We start from the raw sequence: 23,633 nt of genomic DNA, 5'->3' as shown, positions 1-23,633 counted from the left end.
TTAAGGAGATTTATTAAAGAATACATACATTAAAAAAATAGATTTTCACACAATTTGTATTTATTGGAAGTCATTCTCAAGATCATGTTCGTTATACATCTTATTTTCTTCTAAGTAAACACTTGATTTAAGACTGTGGTGTACTTCAATCAGTTCAAATAGCGACTGAAAAAATTCCATTGTGCATGCCAAAGTCCCATCTCTCAGTTTTTTAAAACCTTTATCTGAAATAAAAACCCGGTTTCAGGTTGTCAGCGCGGGTGGTTAAAAAGTACAAACCTAACGGCTTCATTTTTCCTTGAATTAACAAAGTTTGGTGGGAACATGCGGCTATTACCCTTTTTATTAAATCCTCTTGATGCTCTTTACTAATCGGATTAATTTTACTGACAAATCGGAGTAAATATTCCATGAAATAACCTTCTTCCTGAAATAATGAAATTAGTCATTGCATCCTAAGAGAGGTTTACATACAGCTGGAAACTTCTGGAAGCAAATTTCAGGTTGCTTATAATTAATAACAATATTTTCAAAAAATTCGCGTTTCATGACAGGATGTTTCAAATTCTCAATCCACTCAAAGAGCAACATCGCTAAAATCCTTAAATCCGTCTCAATCGCAAGCTTCGACCAACCAACTTGTGACGAGTTAATTTCTAGTTGAAACTGTCTCACTTTCTTTTTGATCTCATTCGATAACGTTGAATAATCCAATAGTAGTGCACTGACTGCGACATTTATATCTTGGATAACTATTGATTCGTCATTCATTTCTTGATTGAAACACCTTTGTGTTTCCAACTCTTGAAAACATCGATTTTCAATTAAAAGTTCTTCCCTTATTTCATCACCATCTAAGGTGCTTAATTCGGAAAAAGAATCACTTGGATCACCATTCTCGGAAGGGTTTGGACTAGAAGGCGAAGAAATTTCTTCAGGAGACTTTAATTCGTTGGAAAATAGCGCTGAAATGTAGCGTGAGTCAAAAAAAAAGACAAAATGAAGTCTTACAATCGGAATTTGTACTACATAAGCTGTAGGTACTTTCATATCTTTTAATATTTCCATTGAGTTTCGTGTAAAGAAAATCGAAGGTAAGGGGGGTGTTTGATGAGAATTCGTCTATCCAACAACCACACAGTTTCAAAATTCGCTCGCATATACAGTGGACGATCTAAAAGTTTTACATTATTTACAAGAAATGATATTATCTAGGGTAAAACTGCCTTAGGGATGAATTTAAAAGTCCGTTCTTCGTAACCGTGGAGTATAACTCTTTGCCTGTGAAGAAACCGAACTAGACTAAATTCGCTCATATATTTGTTTTTATTAATGTTTTCTCTGAAATGTAAGAATTTTGATTAGGGGAAAAGTTGGTTCTAACTTGACGTACTTGAGACAATAAGTTATAGTTCGGGGAAGTATAAATTGTGCGAAATGTCGGACACATAAAATTTGTCCTCTAGTTTGTACCGAACCTGGCCTTTTCAATCTAACGTATCTTATAGCATCGTTTGCACTTACTCGAAGCGAATAAACCAAATAACACGCTATAAGAACCCCAGTTCTCCCCAAACCTGAAAAAATTGATCATTTGATCAGATCTTGCGACAAATAATTAATGGTAGCCTTGAAATGGTGGCAATGTTGATTATACATGTCAACACAGAAAATAAAGTTTTCTTGATATTAGAAGTAAAATAAAAGTGTAATTAATAAAATATGAATGTGGTGTTGGACCGATAAATATGATTGACGGCGTGTTTACACTACTTAATAAAATCAATACCAAAATACAGAAATAAATGTAACAAACTCATCAATTCGATAATATCGCATGTTTCTTACCAGCATGACAATGAATAGCGACGCGTCCTTCTGTTACGGCAAAAGCTAGGACTTTTACCATATTTAGGAGGCCGACCAAAGTGGCATCGCCGTAGTCTTTCCAGGCGAAATTGTAATAAAAAACTAAAAATAAACATGAAAATTTAAAACGTGTGACCTGAATGTGACTAAAAATCCCTCATTAAAATAAATGAAGCTAATTAATTATGGAAAAAGTCGATATTAAAGCGCACATTGCAACGTCACGCGAGTGGTATAATTGACCGGGGAAAATATTTCCCCGGGGATAATACCGGTAATTACGGGGAATTCCCCCTTTTAAAGCTTCAGATAATTGGAAGCTTATTGGTTTTGTCGATTTTCGGCCAAAGCTCGGCTAGTTTATTGTTAGAACAATGCCTAAATAATTTACTCTTAATCGAAATGTTCGATGGGGGTATTCAACAAGTCGATTTAAGTTTCATTTACAAATCAATTTTGACCGATTTAAATAGACAGCTCAAGTACCAATTAATGATTAATTTGATTTAAACACGCCTAACTGGGCAAATTCACGCGATTCACTATGTAGGTTAACTTATCAGCTTTATACCCTTATTTATTTCATAGTACATGACCCGATTTCCTTATCAACAGACGAAGAAATTTAGAAAATCTATATACGCGTAATAACCGGCTAGGAGATTTATAACAGGGGGAAATTTTCACATTTGCATTTTCCGGAAACGTTATTTTTATACCTGTTTTTCGGTGGCAAAACGAATAATTTTTTTATTTATACTTGTGGTCGAGTCACTGCGTCATGCGGGGTGTCCTCTAAGTAGAAAATTGAACAGTTTCATTATGTAAAATAATAATATTGACCTTAGTTGTATTTTTGTACCAACACTAATAGTTAGAGTAAGTGAAAAGTGAGTAATTATTATTTTACGTGGAAAACTTTCATGTTTTATACAAAATAATTAAGTCCAGGCACAGATTAAAGAGGTTTGGATATTCTGTGATCCAGGTTTCCTCTTAGTTGGTGCAATTTTATATAGTTTACCATCTGTACCTAGATGAGATTATCTAAAATTTCTATTACTTCTATATTTCGTGCGGGAAATTGTATTTATGTTGTTATGTGAACCAAAAGCTCATGCACATTATTGAATAAATTTACTTATGGGTTTGAGTAGGTGAAAAGTAGTTCAAGTGTAAATATTTGTATAATTTTTTCAATCCAATCACGAATTAACATGCACATAGGAAAAGATTAACTGAAATTGATAACATTGTAATGACTACTATAGACTTACTATTGTGTTCCATAAATATATTTGGGTCGTACGAAAAGCCCGATTCTTCTAAAGGTTGGCCACAACTTGCATGCTCCCTTGGTGATTGTAAATTAATTATCGATTTTATTCCTAAACTAAAAAGATATCATAATAGAAACTAAATAATTCAAGAGCTTAACATATACCTTTCAAATTGTTGAATTATATTCTTTTGTACTATAACCATAGTACTAGGACGTGCCATCGCTAAAATATCGTCAGTTATCCTGCAAAAACGTTCCTAATAATTTATTCAATTTAATTGCAGTAATAATTAATTGCACCACGTGTTGTAAAAAATTAAAAAAAATATTTTTTCTTACTTACCAATGTGAGTATATTCCTTGTATGGCCAAACTGTCGGCTTTCCAATTTTCCGGATTTTCATATTTACAGTTAGTCCCGCCACAAAAAACGCTACACTGTATACCTTGTGGTGTTAACCGCCTTATATGATCAGATAATTTACTGTAATTTGCTTGTACATTTTCATTTGTAGCATTTTTAACTTCGTATAGTTCCATAGTAAAAAACTACATACACCCTTACCGGTTTATTTCAAAATGATACAATCAAACAAACACATTTTTAATCGAGTTGTTAGCGCATGCTTGAATTTATTATTAGATATTATCTGCATAAAAGCTGAAGAACGGTCGCTAAGGTAAATATCCGACACGTCAGAAACACTGAAAAATAAAAATTATTTGCGCACTGCGTATACGGGCGAATTCGCCGAAATTTGAATTAAACTTGTTTGGGTTGTAAAAAAATTATTCAAATAATTGCGTTTCGCGCGATTATATCGGTTCCAATCTTTTTAAGTATTGATTGTGTTGATACATCAGTAAGCAGATAACAAACATAACACACTTCTTGTATATTTTACTAATTACAATTTCATAATTATGAAATCAATCAAATGTTTAAATTATGCAACCAAATAAACATAAGTGTGAATTGCTAACAATAGATGGCAGGCTAATCAAAACATAAAAATTCAAATTTTGGTGCTTCTGAAGCAAAAAATAAATAAAACAAACGTTAAACTCAGATTTGATTGAATTTTTTATTGGACGACTACATTTGCATCACGTTGAATAAATATTTGACATTTAGGATGAAAAACATTGCCCAAGACCTGTTTTCATCAATTTTAACAAATTATCATTTCGCAATAGTAAATGATGACTGATGACGAATGAAAACAATTAAAGCCTGACCCTGGCTTACATTAAAACAATTCAGAATCAGCGTTTGTCTCACGTTTAACGTAATTTGTATATACCCTAGACGTGAATAAATAAACCAACATTCCAAATCAGTTCGTTACAATTACATAATTGTAGCAGAAATGAACAAATCCATGGCGTAAAAGCGAAAGTATTAAATAAAACAGCGAAGGTCGTCCAGGTATAGTCGACTTGCTCAGATTGTACAAACTAGTCTTTGTGGGAGAAGTTATTTTGTGTAGTTCTTGTTGTGATGATGTTCTTTTACCCGAGTTATTAAAACTGCGACTAATATTTAATTATGTTTAAAGTGCATCACAAATCAAACATTAATCCACGATTTAAGGTACTTTTACATAATAATTAATTAAAAACTGTGAATTACCGTAGCTACACAATAATTCACTTTCGAATTTAGATTAATAATAATCGAAATTATGTCACACTTGTGTCATTGAGTAAAGTGGGTCAGAGAAGTGTAATATGGATCGTCACAATTAACAATTTATTTATTTTGAACATAACAATTATTAAATGACTATAAGGGTGTTTTCACATTTTTTTTTCAGGAGGCATGCTTTCTATAGCAATGTATGATGACACCTTCCCAAAATCCATCTGGAATTTTATTGTGTATATACTCTTTATAGTATTAGGTCCTATTCTCTTATTTATTGCAATTTTTGTCCCTAATATACCCCTTACAATTGTACGAAGAATATGTTACATACCGTTTGAGTCTGTTTAAAATTAAGTATAAATTATTTGTATTTATATGTGTATCCTGTAAATAATAAATGTGATATTATTTATAATTTGTGTTTTATTTTTCCTTTGCTGCAATATACAGGGTGAATATAAAGTATGGAACCAAGCGGTTTTATTTTTAATCATTTGCCTCCAGAAAATAATAATTAATACAAATTAAAGTAATATAAAAAATGTGATCGTATTTTCAGAACGAAATTTTGTTTTGTTTTTGAGTTGTGCGTTTTTTTTTGTCATACTTTGCAATTTACCTGTAAATTTTTTTTTTTAATTTAATTTAAAGCGGATAGTTGTAATCCTTAGAGTATAGCTTTTATGAGAAAAATGATTTTATTGCCATTTAAAAAAATATTTTTTTTTGTAGAACTCTAAAACAAAAGGAAATTTCGAAAAATATTCTTGCTAAATTATCACATTTTTATAGTACTTTATCACTCATCAATTAGTTTTTTCAACAAATAAATAGTTTAAGCAAAAAATGTTTGGTTTCATACTTTTTATTCACCTGGTATACATAAATAAATGGGAAACCATTATGAACAGAAATCTTACTAAGTGCCATCTAGTGACGAGTAGCAGAAACTAATTTAGTGAACGTTTTACCGACGACTGAAGTTTTCTGTCAGGTTTGTTAACACGTGGCGCCATTTTACGAAATTTGACTGTTTTCCAAACATTAGTTAAATGTTTCACAATTCACTCGCCTTTATGTTGGCTTTTTTTAAATAATTTTGAATTTCACTACAAGCAATGAAATTGTTTATCGGTTGTATTTTTCCTAGGCGCGTGAACGCGTGTTGTAACTTCCTATTGAGCCCATTCGGAGCGGACTGAAAAGTATCCGGTAAAAAAGGACGCCATACAAAATGGAGCTTAGGGTAAAACTCCTCCCCTACAATTAATATTTCCCGCCTCTGTCGAAGAATTCGTAAAGATCCAATGAGAACAGTCGGCGCGAGTGTAAGGTTGGGCTTGAAAAGGCCTGCGTACCCATAACTTTTCTAGTATGATACACATTTTTGATCACACTCTCTTAGATAAACCGATTTGTAAAGTTAACTACAAAGCTAAGCCGACAATCCCATCAGAAAATAAGCCGACAGTGATTTTCTTTTGTGCGGTTACCAAACACCATTATGTACACTAGTGCGGTATAGTGTTTTGTGTACGGAGGACTGTACAGATTTATTTATTTAATTTGTCATGTGGCACAAATGGATAAAAGGAACAACTTAAAAGTCGTCAGCAGGTAAGAGAATTTTTTTTTTCAAAAAACTGGATAAAATTCTTGGCCCAGTTGAACGATTGATTAATCCACAAAAGATAAATTGTGTGGAGGAATCTAATTTAACTTCAAAGTTGATGTGATAAATGGTTTTGGTTTGTCCCTCTATTTTACTGCTATTAATTATCAATGTCAGCTGTATAATCGAACATAAAAGATCTTATTACATACACCGTAAAGATAAGTTTAATAAATTTCACGTACACAATAGCGGCCATGCCATAAATAATTAATATTTATTAGTGCAAACACTTTTCAATACCGGTACCAACCGTAAACAAACGAACAACAAATTCGCACATATTCCGACCACTCTATATCTCTAAACTATTAATCAAATATTTAAAAAATGTCGCTTTTTAACTGTGGGACTTCGTGGAAAATTATTTGATTTGAAAGCCGAAAAATACGAGCTTAGCAAACTAATCTTCAATTTCTACACTAGATTATTTTTATAGTTCCACAAAACTGAATCTTTCTATGAAGCAACCGATAATTTATGCGCCGTTAAAGTCACATCTGACTTATATTTATGCCGGGCTCGTTTTTCCTCTTTTTTGTTTAATTTTTAGAAATACCAGAAGCTATTATCTAATCAGATTTGTTTAAGTGAGTTTTATCTTATTAAACGCCGCTTCGGGTGTGTTTTTTCAGCATTTTGCTGATGATTTCGACGTGTGTAAATAGACAATAATCGCGTTGGTCATTATTTTAATTACAATCTGTTGAGCGTAATGGTAATAGAATTATAATAGCCGGCGGTATTCGTGGCATATCATTAGCACCCGCTTAATTTTAACATTGTTTTCGCTACTAATTATGAAATAAAGTAATTGTGTTCAACCCCGAGTTGATGAATAAATTTGGGATGTCTTGGAGATGATGAGGACCCTATTAGTGGGCGCGTGAGCGGCGGCTTTATTCATTCTTTCGTGTTGGTAATATTCCAACATCAACTACTGTTTACATAGTTGTAATACTACATGTTGACTAAGTTTTAATGGGATGGTGCAACCCTCCCGGGGTTTGAATGACCCCTTAATAATCACACAATGACAATATCTACAATCGGTCCCCAAGCCGCAGCAGCACGTGCCAGGAGTGCATAAAAAGCAACTCTCTATATTTGCAAAAACTTCAAGTAATACCACCGTTGACAGGAAAGAATTTTTGCTATTTGTTACGTTTGTCACGATAATTAGAGTGAATTGTTTTAATGTGTATTTTGTCGAGTGAGAAAAATTGCTGTTCTCGGTGGGACTCCCCTAGCTATACAATGCGTCGCATTTGCCCTTTTCCCACTAATGCACACTTTGTGATAGCGGGGAAGTCTTTCATTGTGCAATTTGTGAAATAGACTCATTTGCTACACTTTTGCATTGTAGCTGATTTTGTAACGTTACTTCACACTTTTATTACTACTAAACAAATCATTCTAATTTACTGCAAAGTCTGTATTTTAATAGTAAATTGATAAGTGACATTTTAATACTATAACTAATCAAGTTAATGACAAACAGTGAAAACTATTATCCATAATTCACTCAAGCATTGTACCTATGGCACATTGTCGGTGCTATTATATTTTTCAACACTCAACATTTATATTAAAAAATAAATAATTTATGGAATGTATTGAGTAATGTAAATAAGAAATTTGCAAGAATCCGACTATTATTCTGCTCGAGAAATAATTAACAGTTATTTATATGCATTTGCAGACATAAATCATTTAATATAACTACTAAACTACACTGTTGTAACATTCTGACATTTACAAAGTTGAAAGATTGTAACCATATTACTTTGTAATTTGTTCGACGAATCAACTTCTCTTTGATTACATCAATTCAAATGGTGTCAAAGTTTACCTATGTACGTATATAAAAATTTTCTCCGTTATTTTATAAAGAAAAAGTTTGTTTATTTCTATAACACAACAAATAAATTTTAGTTTTGTTAACACGACAAAGTACTCAGAACTTGCTAAATCACTAATTGTGTAACTTAGTGAATTTATCAGCCTCGTTAATCAAGTTGTATTTTTGCCAGGAAAAAGCGTGTACTTTAATTTTATATTATTTGCAATAAAATTGTTATTTTCAAGAATAAATCTTTATTTATTTTTAACCATGACTGGATTAAACAAAATAATTTTAAACGAGCTACAGTAATAAGAGTGAAATTAACAACAAAACGAAAATTTATAATGATCCCAAATAAGTTTGTTCTCAGAATGATAGATCTGTTACCAACTTGTAAACTTGTTAACACCACTATTTCAAAATTTGTACACTCACGCAAAAACGTGATCAGTCATCAATTAATAAAAGTTGTTTTTACAATTGTATATTTATTCTCAAAGTGTTATTAGAATTGAATAAAATACAATTTTGTATTTATTAATGTCCGTAACATTATATAAAAATTTATTTATACAAAACGATTTATTGAATAAAAACCTGCCCAATAGACACATTTTTCTTTTATTAATTTTGAAAATAAAACTGTTAAATTTTAAATAAAGAATTTATTTTTACATTGGTGACAACAGAATAAAATATCTACATATCGACTCTTCCAACGAAGACTATAGTAAAAAAATTATAGTTTTGAGAAAAATTGCATTGAATCTTTGATTGTTAATAAAAAAATTAAGGAACTGTTTAATATTATTGAAAATTGCTAAGGTTCTAAATTTTGGTAAATAATGATTTATTCAAAGAAAACTTTTCTCATTGTTTTTGTATTTTGGCCCCTACATGAGCCATCGTAACTCAAAAACCAATTTTTATGTGTTACTATATAGTTTTCGTTCGGAGAGTCGATATTACAATGTAATAAGGTTTTGAATTTATGGAATTGAATTTAATAGTCAAAGGATTTTGCTAATGACAAATATTTATTTTGCTGAATAACTAACGTCTAGACGTGTTTCGCCAACCACGTTGGCATCATCAGAGTAATGATTCAGAACTGCAAAACCTGTTTCAAGACTAAATCTAAAGACTAAAATATATTAACAACGACATTAGATATAGTAAACTCGTTTGGCACTTTCGGTCCAAACTGGTTTTGTGTTGTTCAGAACATTTTCAGATCTGCAATGTTTGAAACTTGAACTAGACCAGAAACTAGTTTTTGCGATACGTGATTATAGAATTTGATTGGTTTTGCCAAAAAACGCTAACTCAAGTAGCTGCGATAATTGAACTCTTAATACACTTCTGTTAAACAATCATTGTCAGCCTGATTTATAAACTTTGTTTTATGTTTTTCACAAGATTCTGGTTATTAACTGCACGTTCAAACAAATCGAAAACCGCAAACATGCGACGCTCTTTGTTCGTCATGTAATTTAATGTCAGATTTAAGGTAAATTTTCGGGGATATTTACACCAATTTAATGTATTTTTTGATTACTCTGTAGTCTGTACCGGTTATAAAATCTGGAGTTATTAAAAACAGTCAATCAAATGTGCATGAAACCATATTAAACTCTGTTTTTTGACATGTTCGAAAAGTAATTAAGTAAGACCAAAAACTGGTGTAGTTTCTTGTTAAATATGGAGTCAATTATTTCATTATACCTTCCGATGTGTTATAAGCTGCAAGTCTATTTGTTAAAAGTGTCAGTAATTCTCCTTCCTTATAGTCTGTTATCTGCTTTTACTCTACCCTGTAATTATTTCGAAATTAGCTTTAATATTTTAAAGTAGAAAATTTTTGATCTTTGAACTGCGCATTCTATCTACCGACAATAGTTAAATAAATTGGAATAAAATTAGTAAAAATTACATCTATTCAAAAACCAAATTTGCACCCAGTCGCCGTTTTGTTCTTTGTGCAGTAGAGTTAAGGTCAAGTTATTGTGTTGTAAAAAAATATAATCCACAAATTTATTACCTGACCTGACATCAAAAATTTAACGATTATTTTACAAAGCAAACACCATCACTGGGTTATTAGTGCTATTTCTGGTCATCAGTTTTTTTATTTCGGCCCAATTCCTTACCAGCTTATCGCGCAAAGTCGATAAATGTTTGGGGTGCGTATTAACGTGTGACACCCTAAAGTAATAATCCCTAAACACGAGACTAAAGCCGACTTTTGTAAATTTAACGCAAATATTGACTTTCTTTTAAAACGCAATCGCACGGAATCATTAGTATGTTAATTAGACATAAAGTTTAAAAGATCGTTAAGTAAAAATGTGTTTTTAATTAAAACAAAAACCAGTAGTGGCTGAACAACTGACCATGCATTAAATTTTATAGTCATTAACCTGCAGGAGGCGTCGCTAATATCCACAATTTCGACCATTTATCCACAAGAGATAAATTAATGCAAACGTAAAAAACGATTTTAAACTATGGGCTATAAAGTTTCAAAATTAATAAAGTTATCGTAAAATATGCTAATTATTGTTAATACAATTAAATGTTTTACTCATAACACGTGTTACATGTTTCATGTAAACAATAGTTACTTTTAAAAATCCATAATATGGCCAAGAGATCTCTGATACTATTGTATGTAATAATTTGTTTGATAAACTCACTTAATTAGAACGATCTTTATCATAAGCAAACTTTACACGAAACCTGGAGCTCGCCCAACCAACAAATGAAAAAAAATCCATAAATACAAACGACTTTCGTTTTATTCGCTCATTCATTTTACCTTATCTACTCATTCAAACACAAATAGGGTTTTTCAACAGGCACGCTGTTTGAGTTATTATAACACAAAGACTCATCTTTACAAATTCATTTGCATCAGAATGTACTATTTTTCGCCCTTGTTTAAAGTGCTAACAATGTCACAATTCAAGGGAAGTAATTTACGCTTTCCTCCTTGGTTTAACAAAGACTAGGACACAGCTGTGTTACTACTTATTAGTTCAAAATTGCATCAATTAAAAAAAAAAGAAAATTTATTAAAATACAGGGTGTGTCAGAATACTCGCCCCAGAGAAAAATTTCAAGTAAGATAAGATACCAGGAACATGGAAAAAAATTTAACATTTATTTTTTGACATTTGATATTTTTCATGTCTATTTAATTATACTGATGATCTTGTATGTATTTGTTTTTTTTTTATAATTATTTAGTAAAGGTAGAAAAATTTTGCCAATAAAAGCTACAAGTAACATTAAACCGATTTACAATTTAGAATACAGTTTCCTTATTTCCTCTTCTAATAGCCTGTAGCAAAAAAACTTGGAAAAGTATTTTTCCAACAGAAATAAAAAGAGTCAAAGTGCAAAACTCTCATAACTTTTAACTAACTAATTAATTAACTAATTTTTATAGATAGAATTTTTTTAACATTTTTTCCATGTTCCTGGTATCTTACGTTACATTTTTCTCTGGGGCGCGAGTTCTGGCGCAGCCTGTATAGACCAAGTATTACATACTTGAGTTTGCTTGTGATCACTTTAAGATTTTTAGCTTTGCTACAACAAAACAATAAACGCTTACACATTCAGAATTTCTATAAATCAGGGAAAAGTTTAGAATTTCTGTATTTATTAGTAATACAATTTATAATTTTTTTAAGTCACGTTTTAGTTGTTTTTGGAATAAAATAAAATCTATAAGAAAAATAATCAACATAATTTTGTTAGAGTAAAGTCTGAAAAAAATCAATTTGTCACATTTATCTGTTTTTCCAAAATTCATAAAATACTTATCGTTTAATCTCTCTTTTTTGTATTTCTTAAATATCACCATTTACCTACTTGATTAGTTTAGAATCAGAGTTGTTATCGTTGGTATTTACAGAAGAGGTGAGTAACTTATTTTGATTTAGAAGAACCGAAGCTTTATCAATTTTTTTAAATTATTTTTTTTATGATTTAAAAATATTGTATCAAAAACATTTTGTTCCGTTAATAGAAAAGCGACACATCTAACAATCATTAATTTTTAGTAGAGTCATTTTAAAATTTAATTTGAAATTCTAAATTAGGACAGTCAGTATGTCTAAACAGGCTTTATTTTTATGTTGCAACACCTTACCATACTATTCTTGAAACTGCGATAATATTTTTCCAAAATTTGATAGTTACAACTCTATACTAACAAAAGTTTTGTCCCTTGTAATAGTTGTAATATTTTTTCATAAAAGCAAATAGTTTTTTTCTCAATGTCTGCTTTAAAAATTTACATTTTACGTAAATAAAAAACTACTAGGAAACAAAATTTTAATTCAAATAACACAAAAGACAAAATTATAGCTATTAACAAGAGTTTTAAACTATAATACTTGTGTTGTGTTCAAAATTTTTTGTAACACTAATATTGAACGAGAAATTTTACTAAATTCAGAAATTATTATAAAGAAGTATTATGTCAAAATAATGTTAAAATTGACAAGATAAGAGTATGTTATGAACTTACATATTTTATACAAAAACCGTCTATTAACGGCAGCATAAAAAATAAGCCTAAATGCACCATAGAAACAGTATAAGGTATTAGTGTTGGAAAATACACTTTTAATTCTGCTAACTTAAAAAAAAGTAGTAAACTGGTAAAAAATAGTATTGTTATCTCGTTAAATATAGTAAAACTGTAAAGCCACAGCTGTATCGTTTTTCCACATTGGCTTCTTGGGTTCAACATGGTCAATTATTCCAAAAATGGTAATTTTTCTATCAACGATTTGTGATACAAGTTTTATCTTCGGTTTCTGTCCTTATGCGATAATGACGACAAGAGTTTTATTAGTTTTGACCGTTAGTAATATAACAAGTGGCAGAACGTTTTGGGATCAGTTTTATCAAATTTAGCTGCATTGAACAGTTCAAATTATGATTGATAAGAGAGAAAAACCGTGCACTATAAACAGTATGTAATTTCTGTCGAGTTTTAGAGTTGATTTAAGAGTCATTATGTAGAGATGTAATGATAATATAATTTTCGTGGAGGTTGTGATAGACCAATTCTATGAAAGATTATCGTAGGTAAAAGACACCGCATATGCATAAACAATGTTGATCAGCCCCCATGCGTTCCTGATTTGTGTCTAGGAAATTTATAGCTAGATATTCCTGTCAGTTGATTATTAGCATTAATATGGTCTGAAAGGACAGCGGTTCTGATTCAAAGCATTTGCTGAATAAGAATTAAGATCACTAAACAACCTACTAGGTATAATCATAATAAATTAGCTATGTATGTATTGCACCTTATAAACCGTTTGCTATTAAATTCAAGTTTAATATTTGCTTTGACTTAAGTTGCGGGTATAATTCTTTAAAGCGACTTCCTTTGATGTTACGTAAGTTCAGGTGGATAGAATTTATTTAGTGAAATAAACGCAACATGCGAATTACAGCTGTTAATTCTCATTCACACGAAAAAATGAAATTGTTGAACGGAAGAAGCGAAATGAATGTGGGGTAAATTATATACGGGCGAGATTACAAATAGTACATTGTTAACAGTTTTTTTCGCTCACCCATCGATGACATTTATGATTAATCAGGGTGTGTTTTTCGTTGCAGAAATGCCAAGGCCACCTCGTGAAACATACGGGGATCAGAAACCACCATATTCGTACATATCTCTCACAGCGATGGCCATATGGAGTTCACCGGAAAAAATGCTACCCCTTTCGGAAATCTACCGATTTATCACCGACCGTTTCCCTTACTACCGGCGAAACACCCAAAGATGGCAAAACTCCCTCCGGCATAATTTATCTTTCAACGACTGTTTCATCAAAATACCGCGCCGACCGGACCGTCCCGGCAAGGGCGCCTTTTGGGCCCTCCACCCTTCTGCTTTAGACATGTTCGAAAACGGGAGTTTCCTCCGACGACGGAAACGCTTCAAACTCCCCAAACACGTCCACGAAGAGCTCGATAGTCTCTCAAAACTGAACAGTTCCTTCATGGGGGGACAAACAGTCAGTCCTACCCCATCCACATGCTTATCAAACGTCCCTCCAATTGTCTGTCCCCCAACCACCGACCTCTCTTTACCCCTTCCGCCTATTACACCAGTCACGACAACCGCCCCCAAGTCCTTCAGCATCGATAGTATCATTCAAAGCGAGCCAAAATCGCCCCAAGCCCAATTTCCAGCAAACATACCCCCAATTCAAACACTCCCTAACCTTTCCTGGGTCAACATGATGACCCCTTCCACCTCCCAAAATGAACTCCATAACCGAGACGAGTTGATCATGGCACAGAAAGCGGCATTTTTCGAATATGCCGCCGCCATTTTCTCGATAAATGCCTCGACCAGTGCGAAAACGGGCACGGGGGTCATACGACCCCTTCCCATCATGCCTAACGCTCTGTACCCGGCGACCTGCCATACAGTACCACTACCAGTGCAATACTCGTTTTGCATGCCTAATATGCGTAACTTGGAATTTGAGACTGAGCACGAATGTGATAGAACCATCATGGACAAAAATATCTCACTCAACTATTTAATCGCCCAAAATGGACAAGAGGACAACATCGAAATTTCCTCCTCGTCCTCAGAGGAGACCACCAACGTGTAAATAATATTCGTTGTGCAAACTGTGTTAATGTATTTTAGTTCTTATATAGTTATATTTAAATAAAAGTTGAAAAAAATCGTTGATTTTTCTTTTCACATTCCCTGCTTTGCAGAAAAAAATTCGGTGACAGCTTGTCTTTCTAAGTTATACAGTGTTTATGAATGAGACTTTTTTTTATAAGAGTCATTTGTCTTTTATTAATATACAGGGTGCGCCAGAACTCGCGCCCCAGAGAAAATATTCAAGTAAGGTAAGATACCAAGAATATGAAAAAAATGTTTAAAAAATTATATCCTTCAAAAAATTTTGACATATTTTTTGACATTTGACATTTTTTTTATATCTATTTAATGATACTGATGATCTTGTATATGTTTTCTTACAATTATTTAGTAAAGGGACAAAAATCTTGCCAATAAAAGCCATAAATAACATTGAACAGAGTTACAATTTAGGATACAGCTTCCTTGTTTCCTCTTTTAATAGCCTATAGCAAAAAAACTTGGAAAATTATTTTTCCAACGGAAATAAATAGAGTCAAAGTGCAAACTTTAAACCCTCATAACTTCGAAATTTTTATAGATAAAATTTTTTTAACATTTTTTCCATGTTTCTGGTATTTTACCTTATATGGCATTTTTCTCTGGGGCGTGAGTTCTGGCGCACTCTGTATATTTAGTTAAAAATGAGTGGATTTCTCAATTTAAATGGGCTATGATTTGACAATACTGAGCAACCAGTAACATAAAAAAAGATACAAGAAACATCACTATCATATTATTCAGTTTTAAAAATTAACACAAAGTCATATCTTATTAGACTTCAGATTAAAAAAAAACAAATATTATGGCTTTATAGATATTATTTTTTATCAAAAACTACACAGTTTTTCTGTATAATACCTATCTATTATGAAATGAAGACAGGATGTGTACTTATTTATAAACTTTTGCTATTAAAAAAAATATGTATAGGGAAAAATAGGGATGTGACGTCTTGTAGAAATGTCTAATTTGGAGTATAAGCTTAATCCATTGAATTAATAACACATTATTGTTCTCACTCTTTCATCTATTAGCCTTATCTCAAGATATCGATAATTCCGATAAAACGTCTGTTTTCAATACACCAGCAGGTCAATAATTACAATAGACCCGTTTTTATCTAACAGCCCATTTTTCTTGCCAGGTGTTAGTGATTTAATTTGCGGGCCCGTTTATTCGGTTCCGTAAAACGATCACCTTTTTTTAAAACGCCAACCAATTTAAATTCAAATTATTAAAGAAATTTCTACATTGAAACAACGAGAAGAAGTAAGATAGATACAGTCATTATTAGAAAGATAACAAAATGCGATTTTCAAAAAGGGGTTGGTCAAAAATGACCAAGACAAAAATAAATATCCAAAAAGTATAAAAAATGAACCGGCTACCCGGTTTATATCACCCACATGGTATAATGGGTGGCTCACGAAAAAATACAAACACTAATAACTCACTTAAAAATTTTTGACAAATGTGACTTTCAATTATCGACAAGATTGCGCCTCTATAATTTATAAAAAGCCACCTGATGTATGTACAATCCCGCCCGCATTTCATTACCTGTAACATGTTACAATTTGTGTTCTATTGGTTGTACATTGAGGCAAAAATTTTATTATTGCAATCATTATGCACAAGCCAGTTGATGGCTTCTTTACACGCAATTTTAACGACGAAACACCGAAAAAAAAAACAAAATTATAGTATAACATTATTAAAGTATTACGTAAGAAATGAATAAGTATGATAAATAAAAATCAAAATCGACCTACATGCTCGGAAATGAATTGATTTAATTAACGTTGTATTTTTTCTGTCAGAAAATCCTTATTATTAATACATTAGTGATGCGGTGTTAGCTTATTTAAATAAGCCAAGGATAATTACTCGAAAATGATCTTTTTTATTCAAACATAATAGAATTTTTTGATGCAAATCTCTCAATTTTTAAATTCTTGTAGAGTTCCTGAATTAATTCTGTTAAACGAGATCTCGAGGGAAAAGCTTTTGTGGTTTTTAAATGGCTTATATTGAATTAATTCTTTTAGCATCAAGTTGCCACAGCCGGAAATATCATTAAAACGTGAATAATTCATCATTTTTGTAAAAGCCAAGTTGCATACTTGTGAAAATTTAACAAACATTTTCTTTAATCGAAGCTTTTATACATTATTGGATTATTCATTAGTTGTCGTCCATTTTGGGCATTCTTTGATAATCATTAAATTGTCACCGAACTTTCTAAATTACATCAGTATCATTAATAATAATTTAATTAAAGCGGCTCTTTCAAGAATTGAACTTTTAATGTAACTAATTCTGTATTTTAAATGACTTTAATTCCGTTTGGAATTGTGGAGGTTTTCACAGAACAACCATTCCGAGAAATGTAATACAGGGTGATTCAACACAGCTTTTCACTATAGGGAGTGAATTACGAAAGCGGATTTGTTCATTAAGCTCAAGTTTGGTATTAAACAAACCAAAGTGAATAATTACAGAGCAAAGAAAAGTGCATAAGTAATTTCAGATTTAATTGGTAAATTACATCTCGGTACTACTTGTTTTCCTTCACAATTAGGAATGTGATTAATTACAAATCTGTGTTGAAGGAATGTCAAACTATCTCTCACACAAACAGTGTGAAAAATGAAGGAAATTAAATGACGTCAGTTTGTATAATATGATGTAGGTCTATTTATTCTAAGCTTGACCTATAATTAAGTGTAATTCTAAATTAAATTTAATTTTATTCCAAAAGTTTTTAATTAATGAAGGTGTTTATCATGTCGTATTGTTAGCATAATTGCATGCTAGGTACATTTTAGTGGTAGTTATATAACAATAAGTACCAAAGTATGCAATTAAACGAAGCATTTGCCTATTTAATTATGACAGATAACCAAATTTGAGGTAATAATTTACGTTTAATTACCGCCATTGGCTAAGTCGCACTTTCCGACGAAATTCGAAAAACCCCTTTGGAAAATTTTCAAACACAATGGTCAAAGTTCTTTCACAGTCGGAGAAACAGAAAAAATAAATTTAAGTGAAGAAGTACCATGTAATTATCTCACCCCGCGAGCTTTTTTACTTTTTGCAGCAACGATGCAGTCTAAAGTACAAGCTGATTATTGATGAAATACTGTTATTAAAATGAAGCAAAACAAAATACATAATCCTATCAATAACTTAATGACAATTTCCTGTAAGCATCTATCCTCGTCAAATAAGAAAATTTAATTTGCGCTGTATTTTAAAACGAGACGACCATACATTCATATTTCACTAAAACGTGTACAAAGAGTGGAACATAAATTAAGTGGGGTTAAATGTCAAATATTTTGAATTGTGCACTTGTAGGTTTTACTGGCAAACCTCAATATAACTATGGTGGATTTTCTACAATGTATGCACAATAGACAGAGATTTTTAACCGACTTAAAGAGATTTATGGGTCATAGGACAGCTCAGAGTCTGACCACCGAATTAGCACATTTCTAAACGATTCGTCAAAACTCCACACAAAGAAGATATGTAGGTAGGTATACTTGAAAAAATGTAATTACAAAATGTTTTTTTTTATTTCAAACAGAAAAATGAGAAAATATTATAACATAGAGTTGTAGAGTTGTAGCCAAAAATTCGGCAAAATGTGTCACTAAAAACCTAAGAATAAAAAATGTGCGTTCCGCAAGGTTTATTTCAAATCACTGCAGAATTAGTCAAAGTTACAAAAAAGTTAAGAAGACGCCTTTTCAGAATATCTAATTTCCTGCAAGAAACTTTTTAGCAGGATGTTTCTATCAGCTATTACAAGTACCCAAAAAAAAAAGTTAATACAAATAACAAATATGTAAAACTAAAAAAATTTAGCTTGAAAACTTATAGTTTAATAATCAAACAATACGTTTTAGCATTAAAAATACCCTAGATGTATTAAAAAAAATAGTTTTATAGTAATTTCAAAAAAGGAAACAGAAACAACAATCGAAACGTCAGTATCTGAGTCCGTGTCATTTTAAAATTTTAAATTTCAACCTTAACTTTACGATAATGCTAAAAAATACGATCTAATAATTATTCAAACAGTATAATATGTCTACCTAAAAATAGAAAACAAGATAAATATACTTCTAACAGTTTGACAATAATAAATAACCACTATTAAAAAAATAGATGGTAACATGTAGAAGGATAAAATAAATGTCAGAGAATAAACCAAAAAATGAACAAAAAATAAAACGTTATTAAATTTTATTTGGAAATCTGTGTTCTTAATGACTTAGTAACTGTCAAACTTCACTATAGCGGTTTTTATAATAACGAAGAATCGGTTATTGCGAAATCATTTGGTCTTTTATTAAATTATTATCCTTTGTAAAAATTTTTGTTTACATGGAGTTAATTGGATATTCGACAAAAATGTCGATAAGATAGCCCTTTTCGAGCACTACAAGCTCCATTAATCAGGTTTTAATTTCTGTTACTCGTGCAGCCAGAAAAAAATAAAAACTAATTTCCTATATCCAAACCTGCCTGGGACACCCGGTATATGAATATTGGGGGTCCTCTAAAGTTCTGGTGCACTGTTTTTTATTGTAGTTCACAGAAAAATTTCAACGAATAAAGCTTACAAACATGTGGTTTACAAAAGGAAAATAAAGAGTAAAAGTTGAATATCTAAACTTTTTGAAGATTTGTTTCTCGAAACTTTTTTAGAACGAAAATTTTTGTTTTCTTAATTTCTGCTATTAGCGGCGTTCTACTCTATTCTATACTGTCCACGAGATAGATGTTGTCAAAATGTCAATTTAAATTGTTCCGACATCGACTTTTTTCCAATATTAAAAGACTTAAAAATGATTTAAAAATAAAATGCAATTTTAATTAGCTCGTAAGTTCGTTTTTTAGTGGTTGTGTTATGTTATGTCTAAATTGTTTAAAATTGTAAATTGCTTGGAGCGTTGAAATAAATTATTATTATTTTTATTGCCCTAATTTGAAGGCAAAAACCTATTTTTAAATATTTACAAAAATATTTTTAAAAACAGTTAATTTAGTTGGTTACTGCCCCATTTTATTAACAGGTTTTATTTTCTTTTAATTTTTGTAACTTTGAAATTTTAGTTGTGTACCACACATAACAATGCATTTTTTGAGTTATTTAGTTTAGCATTGCTTCTACACTTATTATATATTTTGTTATTTGTTATATTATGACTTTCTTTCTAATTTTGGAATATCTGTGCACATATATTTTAAAATTTAGTTATTAATGTGTTTAGTAATTGTTCAAGTAAAAAAACTAATTTTACATATTTGATATGTTTTAAAACGCTTGAGCATTGAAATTCAGAAAATCATAGTTAGTTAGTTTATTTAGTGGTTTTAGTTGTTTTACTTCGTCGTGTCACTAGAAAGATGATTGCATCTGGTGTTTTGAAGAATGAAAAGAGATTGGTTTCGGTGGTGTAACCAAAAATAATGATGGTGAAAAAATGTTGACTGTTTGATGAAGCGTCTATTTAAAATGTGAATAAAAGAATGAAGAAAAGGTTCTTTTATTGTACATTTTGTGTGAAATAAAATAAAAGTGCGTTGTAAGAGCGGGATTTGGGTTCAATTTGGTCCGAAAAGCGCCGAAAAGAGCATGTAATAGACCATAAAATGATATAAAATTTCAATTTGTAGGTGAATTAAAGAAGTGTGTGTGATGGTAAGGTATGTGCACGTTGTTTATAATTTTTGTGAAGGTATTCGTTGCCACATGACTCTTGTACGGAATGTTATTTACGAGCAATAGGTATGCATTGTTTTAAATTTAATCTTGTGATGAAACCGGCCCTGTAATTGGGGTTGATGAGACCGAGTGAGGTGTGAGTTGAAACGCTAACACCTGTGCAGGGCCCGAGGCGTTCGATGCGTGTTGGCATGCTTAGGATACCTAAACTGGCAGTGCTTTAAACTCCATCAGAGGCAAGGCGGTACACATAAAAAGATATTTATAACCATATGCCACAAACATTTATAATAAAAATAAGCCGATATTAATTGAAAATCTTCACTTAATCATTTTGCATGCCAATTCTAACGCTATTCTCGCACCTTTCAAAGCACAACCACCGATCGTTTCCACACAAAAGCTCCATAATTACTATTCCTATTTTGTTATTACTTATCTCCCACTGGAGCCAATTAAACAAACACAACGCCGACGCGCCATCGGAACCTTTATTACGATTGCATTTTCGAAACTGTCACTCTTGCCATAATGCAATTTCACGCCTCACCCACGAAATAACACCATTTTAGACCGCGGACCAGATAACCAATTATTAATTACCTACCCCACCCACTATAACCGGACTATAACAACCGTTTGTGGCTCACCGACTCGAAATCACAACGATTATTCCACCATACTCTCACTTTATCAACAAATGAAACAACCAATACACAATACTGTGCCAAATACAAAAACGAGTTTTCGACCATATCGACAATACGACAGGCTGATATTGACTTTCCTTGCAACGCACGCAAAAGAAGTTTTGATCATTTCAATTTTCAACAATGCAAAAAATTCATTCTAAAAATACTTGTATTTGTATTTGACTGTATCTAAATAAATATAAGTTCACAAAGGAATATTTTTTTCAAAGAAAATCAGTAATTCAAAACAAGGTAAGTAACTGAGGTAAACTGCTAAGTACTACACTATTATTCGACAAGATAATTTACATTCCTATTGTAATTAATTGCCGTAGACATGAACGTGTTTCTACGGTGTGACCATTGATGAATTTTTAAGTTTTCACTGTCGTTAGATTTAATAACAAAATTTAACGATGTTTGATAATGGTTTCTATAATTGTGTATTTTTAATTTTATGCCATCTCGTAGGTACGGTATTGCAAAATTTTGTCAGCACAACGTTTAATAGTTGTTCCAATCGATAATTTACGAGATAATGCCTGAAGATTCAAAAAGTTTGATTTTTCTGGTTATCCCTATAATAAATATTTTTCTTGTGTTTAACCTTTTAAGACACCGGGTATGCCTACAATGATGAAGACCAGACGTAATCTTACCCCCATATCTTTCATCAAGAATGCGATAAGCATCCAGAAAATTGCTAATTAGCAGCTTTTATGAAACGAGGGTTTGACTCCACCTACTAACGAAGACAGCTTCGTACAATGGGCCAAAATTTTTGAAAATTTTTGTAAAATATCAGGAATTTTAATTCATGTACATTGAATTAAACGTTATACTTATAAATATAAGTAAAGTAAGAAAACATAAATAAATCAAAATGTAATTACGATAAGCCATAAATTTCTACTCAACTTAGGGATAATCGGTATAAAATTATGTGTCGATTAAAGTCGTGTCGTCCATCAGTTTGTACCCTGTTTTGCAAACATGATAAGTTTCAAAACAACATAATTCAACTAAATATCGATGTCGCTTTGAATAGCAAAACCAGGACCGGTAATTGTTTTTATGATTTTTTTAAATTTATGCCCTGGTTGTTGTGATTTCAACTTTGCTGTGTTTGTTCGGAAGATGTAAAAAATGAAGAAAATAATAAAGACATGTAGAGACAAACCGGTTTATTGTTGAACAAAATGATTGCATTAAAACTGTGCGCAGTGATGAGAAAATTACTGACATTTAAAACTGTATTTTGAAGAGCGTATGTGAAGTATGTCAAAATAGTTTGTCATAGAGTGAGTACTTAATAAAATCGAGTTATTCTCGAAAGCACGTGCTGAAACACGTCGAAAATTCTCGACGAGATCTGTGTCGGCTTGCCCATAATGATAGACAAGCCATTGTCCATCGGGAGTAGCCCATTTAGGGCCGAGCCATCAAAAGAGAAACAATTGCATTAAGAAAATTTCACCTGCCGTAATCGTGATATAAAATCTTTTACAATACGGCCATTTGCATTTTAAGTAGTCATCAATAAGGAGCGCGTACCTTTCGACAAAGCCGACATAAAACTTATCTCAGACTGCTTGGCGGCGAAACAAATAATCACTTTTTTCTCACTAATTCACATTCCATAAGCCCATTAGAACCAGGTAAAGCCACCTGTCATCTATATTACTTTTACCGATTCTTCAAAATTATTAACTGACGCTCAAAAAACATACATAAATTCACAAGCTTTATTATCAAATGTTCTCAATGGAAAAATTTGATTATACTTTATTTACTTTGGCTTTGTTGGGGACTTAATACCGGCTTTAATCTTCAGATTCGACTACGCTTGAATAGAATTCTTTCACTGAACAAACATTCTGAACCAATTCAAAACCTGGCATTAAAAAATTTCTTTTTCTGACATCTAATAAAATAAAATATTAACGTAGTTTTGTCTGCAGCCAGGAGAAAATTAATTACTAGAAAAACGAAACAATAAAAAAATTATCATAACCGTGGAACCGAATTAATTAACAGAATGTAAACGTTAAATGACTTTATTTTTTAAAAACAAGTTAAAAATACACATTTTTTTTCATTCAGATTCTTTTACAAAGCCTTTAAAATAATCAGTTCAAATTTTTGTAGTCAAGTCTAAAATCAAATAAGTAAATT

General features: G+C 31.5%; 2 protein-coding genes and 1 long non-coding RNA gene across 6 annotated transcripts; 2 read left to right on the top strand and 1 right to left on the bottom strand.

Annotated features, from left to right (window-relative positions):
* LOC123006150 (protein tyrosine phosphatase domain-containing protein 1-like) lies at positions 1–21,263 on the bottom strand. Of its 3 annotated transcripts, none has more exons than XM_044400406.1 (11): positions 21,202–21,263; positions 3,495–3,700; positions 3,314–3,394; positions 3,147–3,262; positions 1,849–1,971; positions 1,394–1,577; positions 1,227–1,341; positions 1,012–1,174; positions 475–965; positions 280–427; positions 1–224 (listed from the first exon to the last, which is right to left on the bottom strand). In XM_044400406.1, exons 2-11 carry the CDS (start codon positions 3,689–3,691, stop codon positions 61–63), a joined length of 1,782 nt encoding a protein of 593 aa, XP_044256341.1. In that variant the 5' UTR covers positions 3,692–3,700; positions 21,202–21,263; the 3' UTR covers positions 1–60. The 3 variants fall into 3 exon arrangements, with proteins under 3 accessions (XP_044256341.1, XP_044256340.1, XP_044256339.1); XM_044400405.1 differs by lacking the exon at positions 21,202–21,263 and adding an exon at positions 3,921–3,989 and having other exon boundaries at positions 3,495–3,856; XM_044400404.1 differs by lacking the exon at positions 21,202–21,263 and having other exon boundaries at positions 3,495–3,910.
* Positions 4,314–5,214, top strand: LOC123006152. Its single transcript, XR_006412803.1, has 2 exons — positions 4,314–4,745; positions 4,969–5,214. It is a non-coding gene; the product is annotated as an uncharacterized LOC123006152 (long non-coding RNA).
* Positions 6,228–15,011, top strand: LOC123006151 (fork head domain-containing protein FD4-like). Of its 2 annotated transcripts, none has more exons than XM_044400407.1 (2): positions 6,228–6,416; positions 13,967–15,011. In XM_044400407.1, exon 2 carries the CDS (start codon positions 13,969–13,971, stop codon positions 14,977–14,979), a length of 1,011 nt encoding a protein of 336 aa, XP_044256342.1. In that variant the 5' UTR covers positions 6,228–6,416; positions 13,967–13,968; the 3' UTR covers positions 14,980–15,011. The 2 variants fall into 2 exon arrangements, with proteins under 2 accessions (XP_044256342.1, XP_044256343.1); XM_044400408.1 differs by lacking the exon at positions 6,228–6,416 and adding an exon at positions 12,179–12,244.
* Positions 21,264–23,633: the final 2,370 nt, after the last annotated feature.

This window comes from Tribolium madens, unplaced genomic scaffold (genome assembly GCF_015345945.1).
Source record: "Tribolium madens isolate multiple individuals breed KSU strain unplaced genomic scaffold, Tmad_KSU_1.1 Scaffold_2;HRSCAF=44;Tcas5.2_LGX, whole genome shotgun sequence".
Taxonomy (NCBI): Eukaryota; Metazoa; Arthropoda; class Insecta; order Coleoptera; family Tenebrionidae; genus Tribolium; species Tribolium madens.
The sequence above is the reverse complement of the archived record's forward strand: the minus strand, read 5'-3'. Positions and strand labels throughout refer to the sequence as shown.

Excerpts from the sequence above, each read along its gene's own strand:
- LOC123006150 (XM_044400406.1), bottom strand. The coding sequence starts at position 3,691 with ATGGAACTATACGAAGTTAAAAATGCTACAAATGAAAATGTACAAGCA. Across the intron at positions 1,972-3,146 it reads TATATTTATGGAACACAATA|TTTTTTATTACAATTTCGCC; the intron begins GTAAGTCTATAG and ends GTTTATTTTTAG. Across the intron at positions 1,342-1,393 it reads ACTATAACTTATTGTCTCAA|AGAAAACATTAATAAAAACA; the intron begins GTACGTCAAGTT and ends CTTACATTTCAG.
- LOC123006151 (XM_044400407.1), top strand. The coding sequence starts at position 13,969 with ATGCCAAGGCCACCTCGTGAAACATACGGGGATCAGAAACCACCATAT.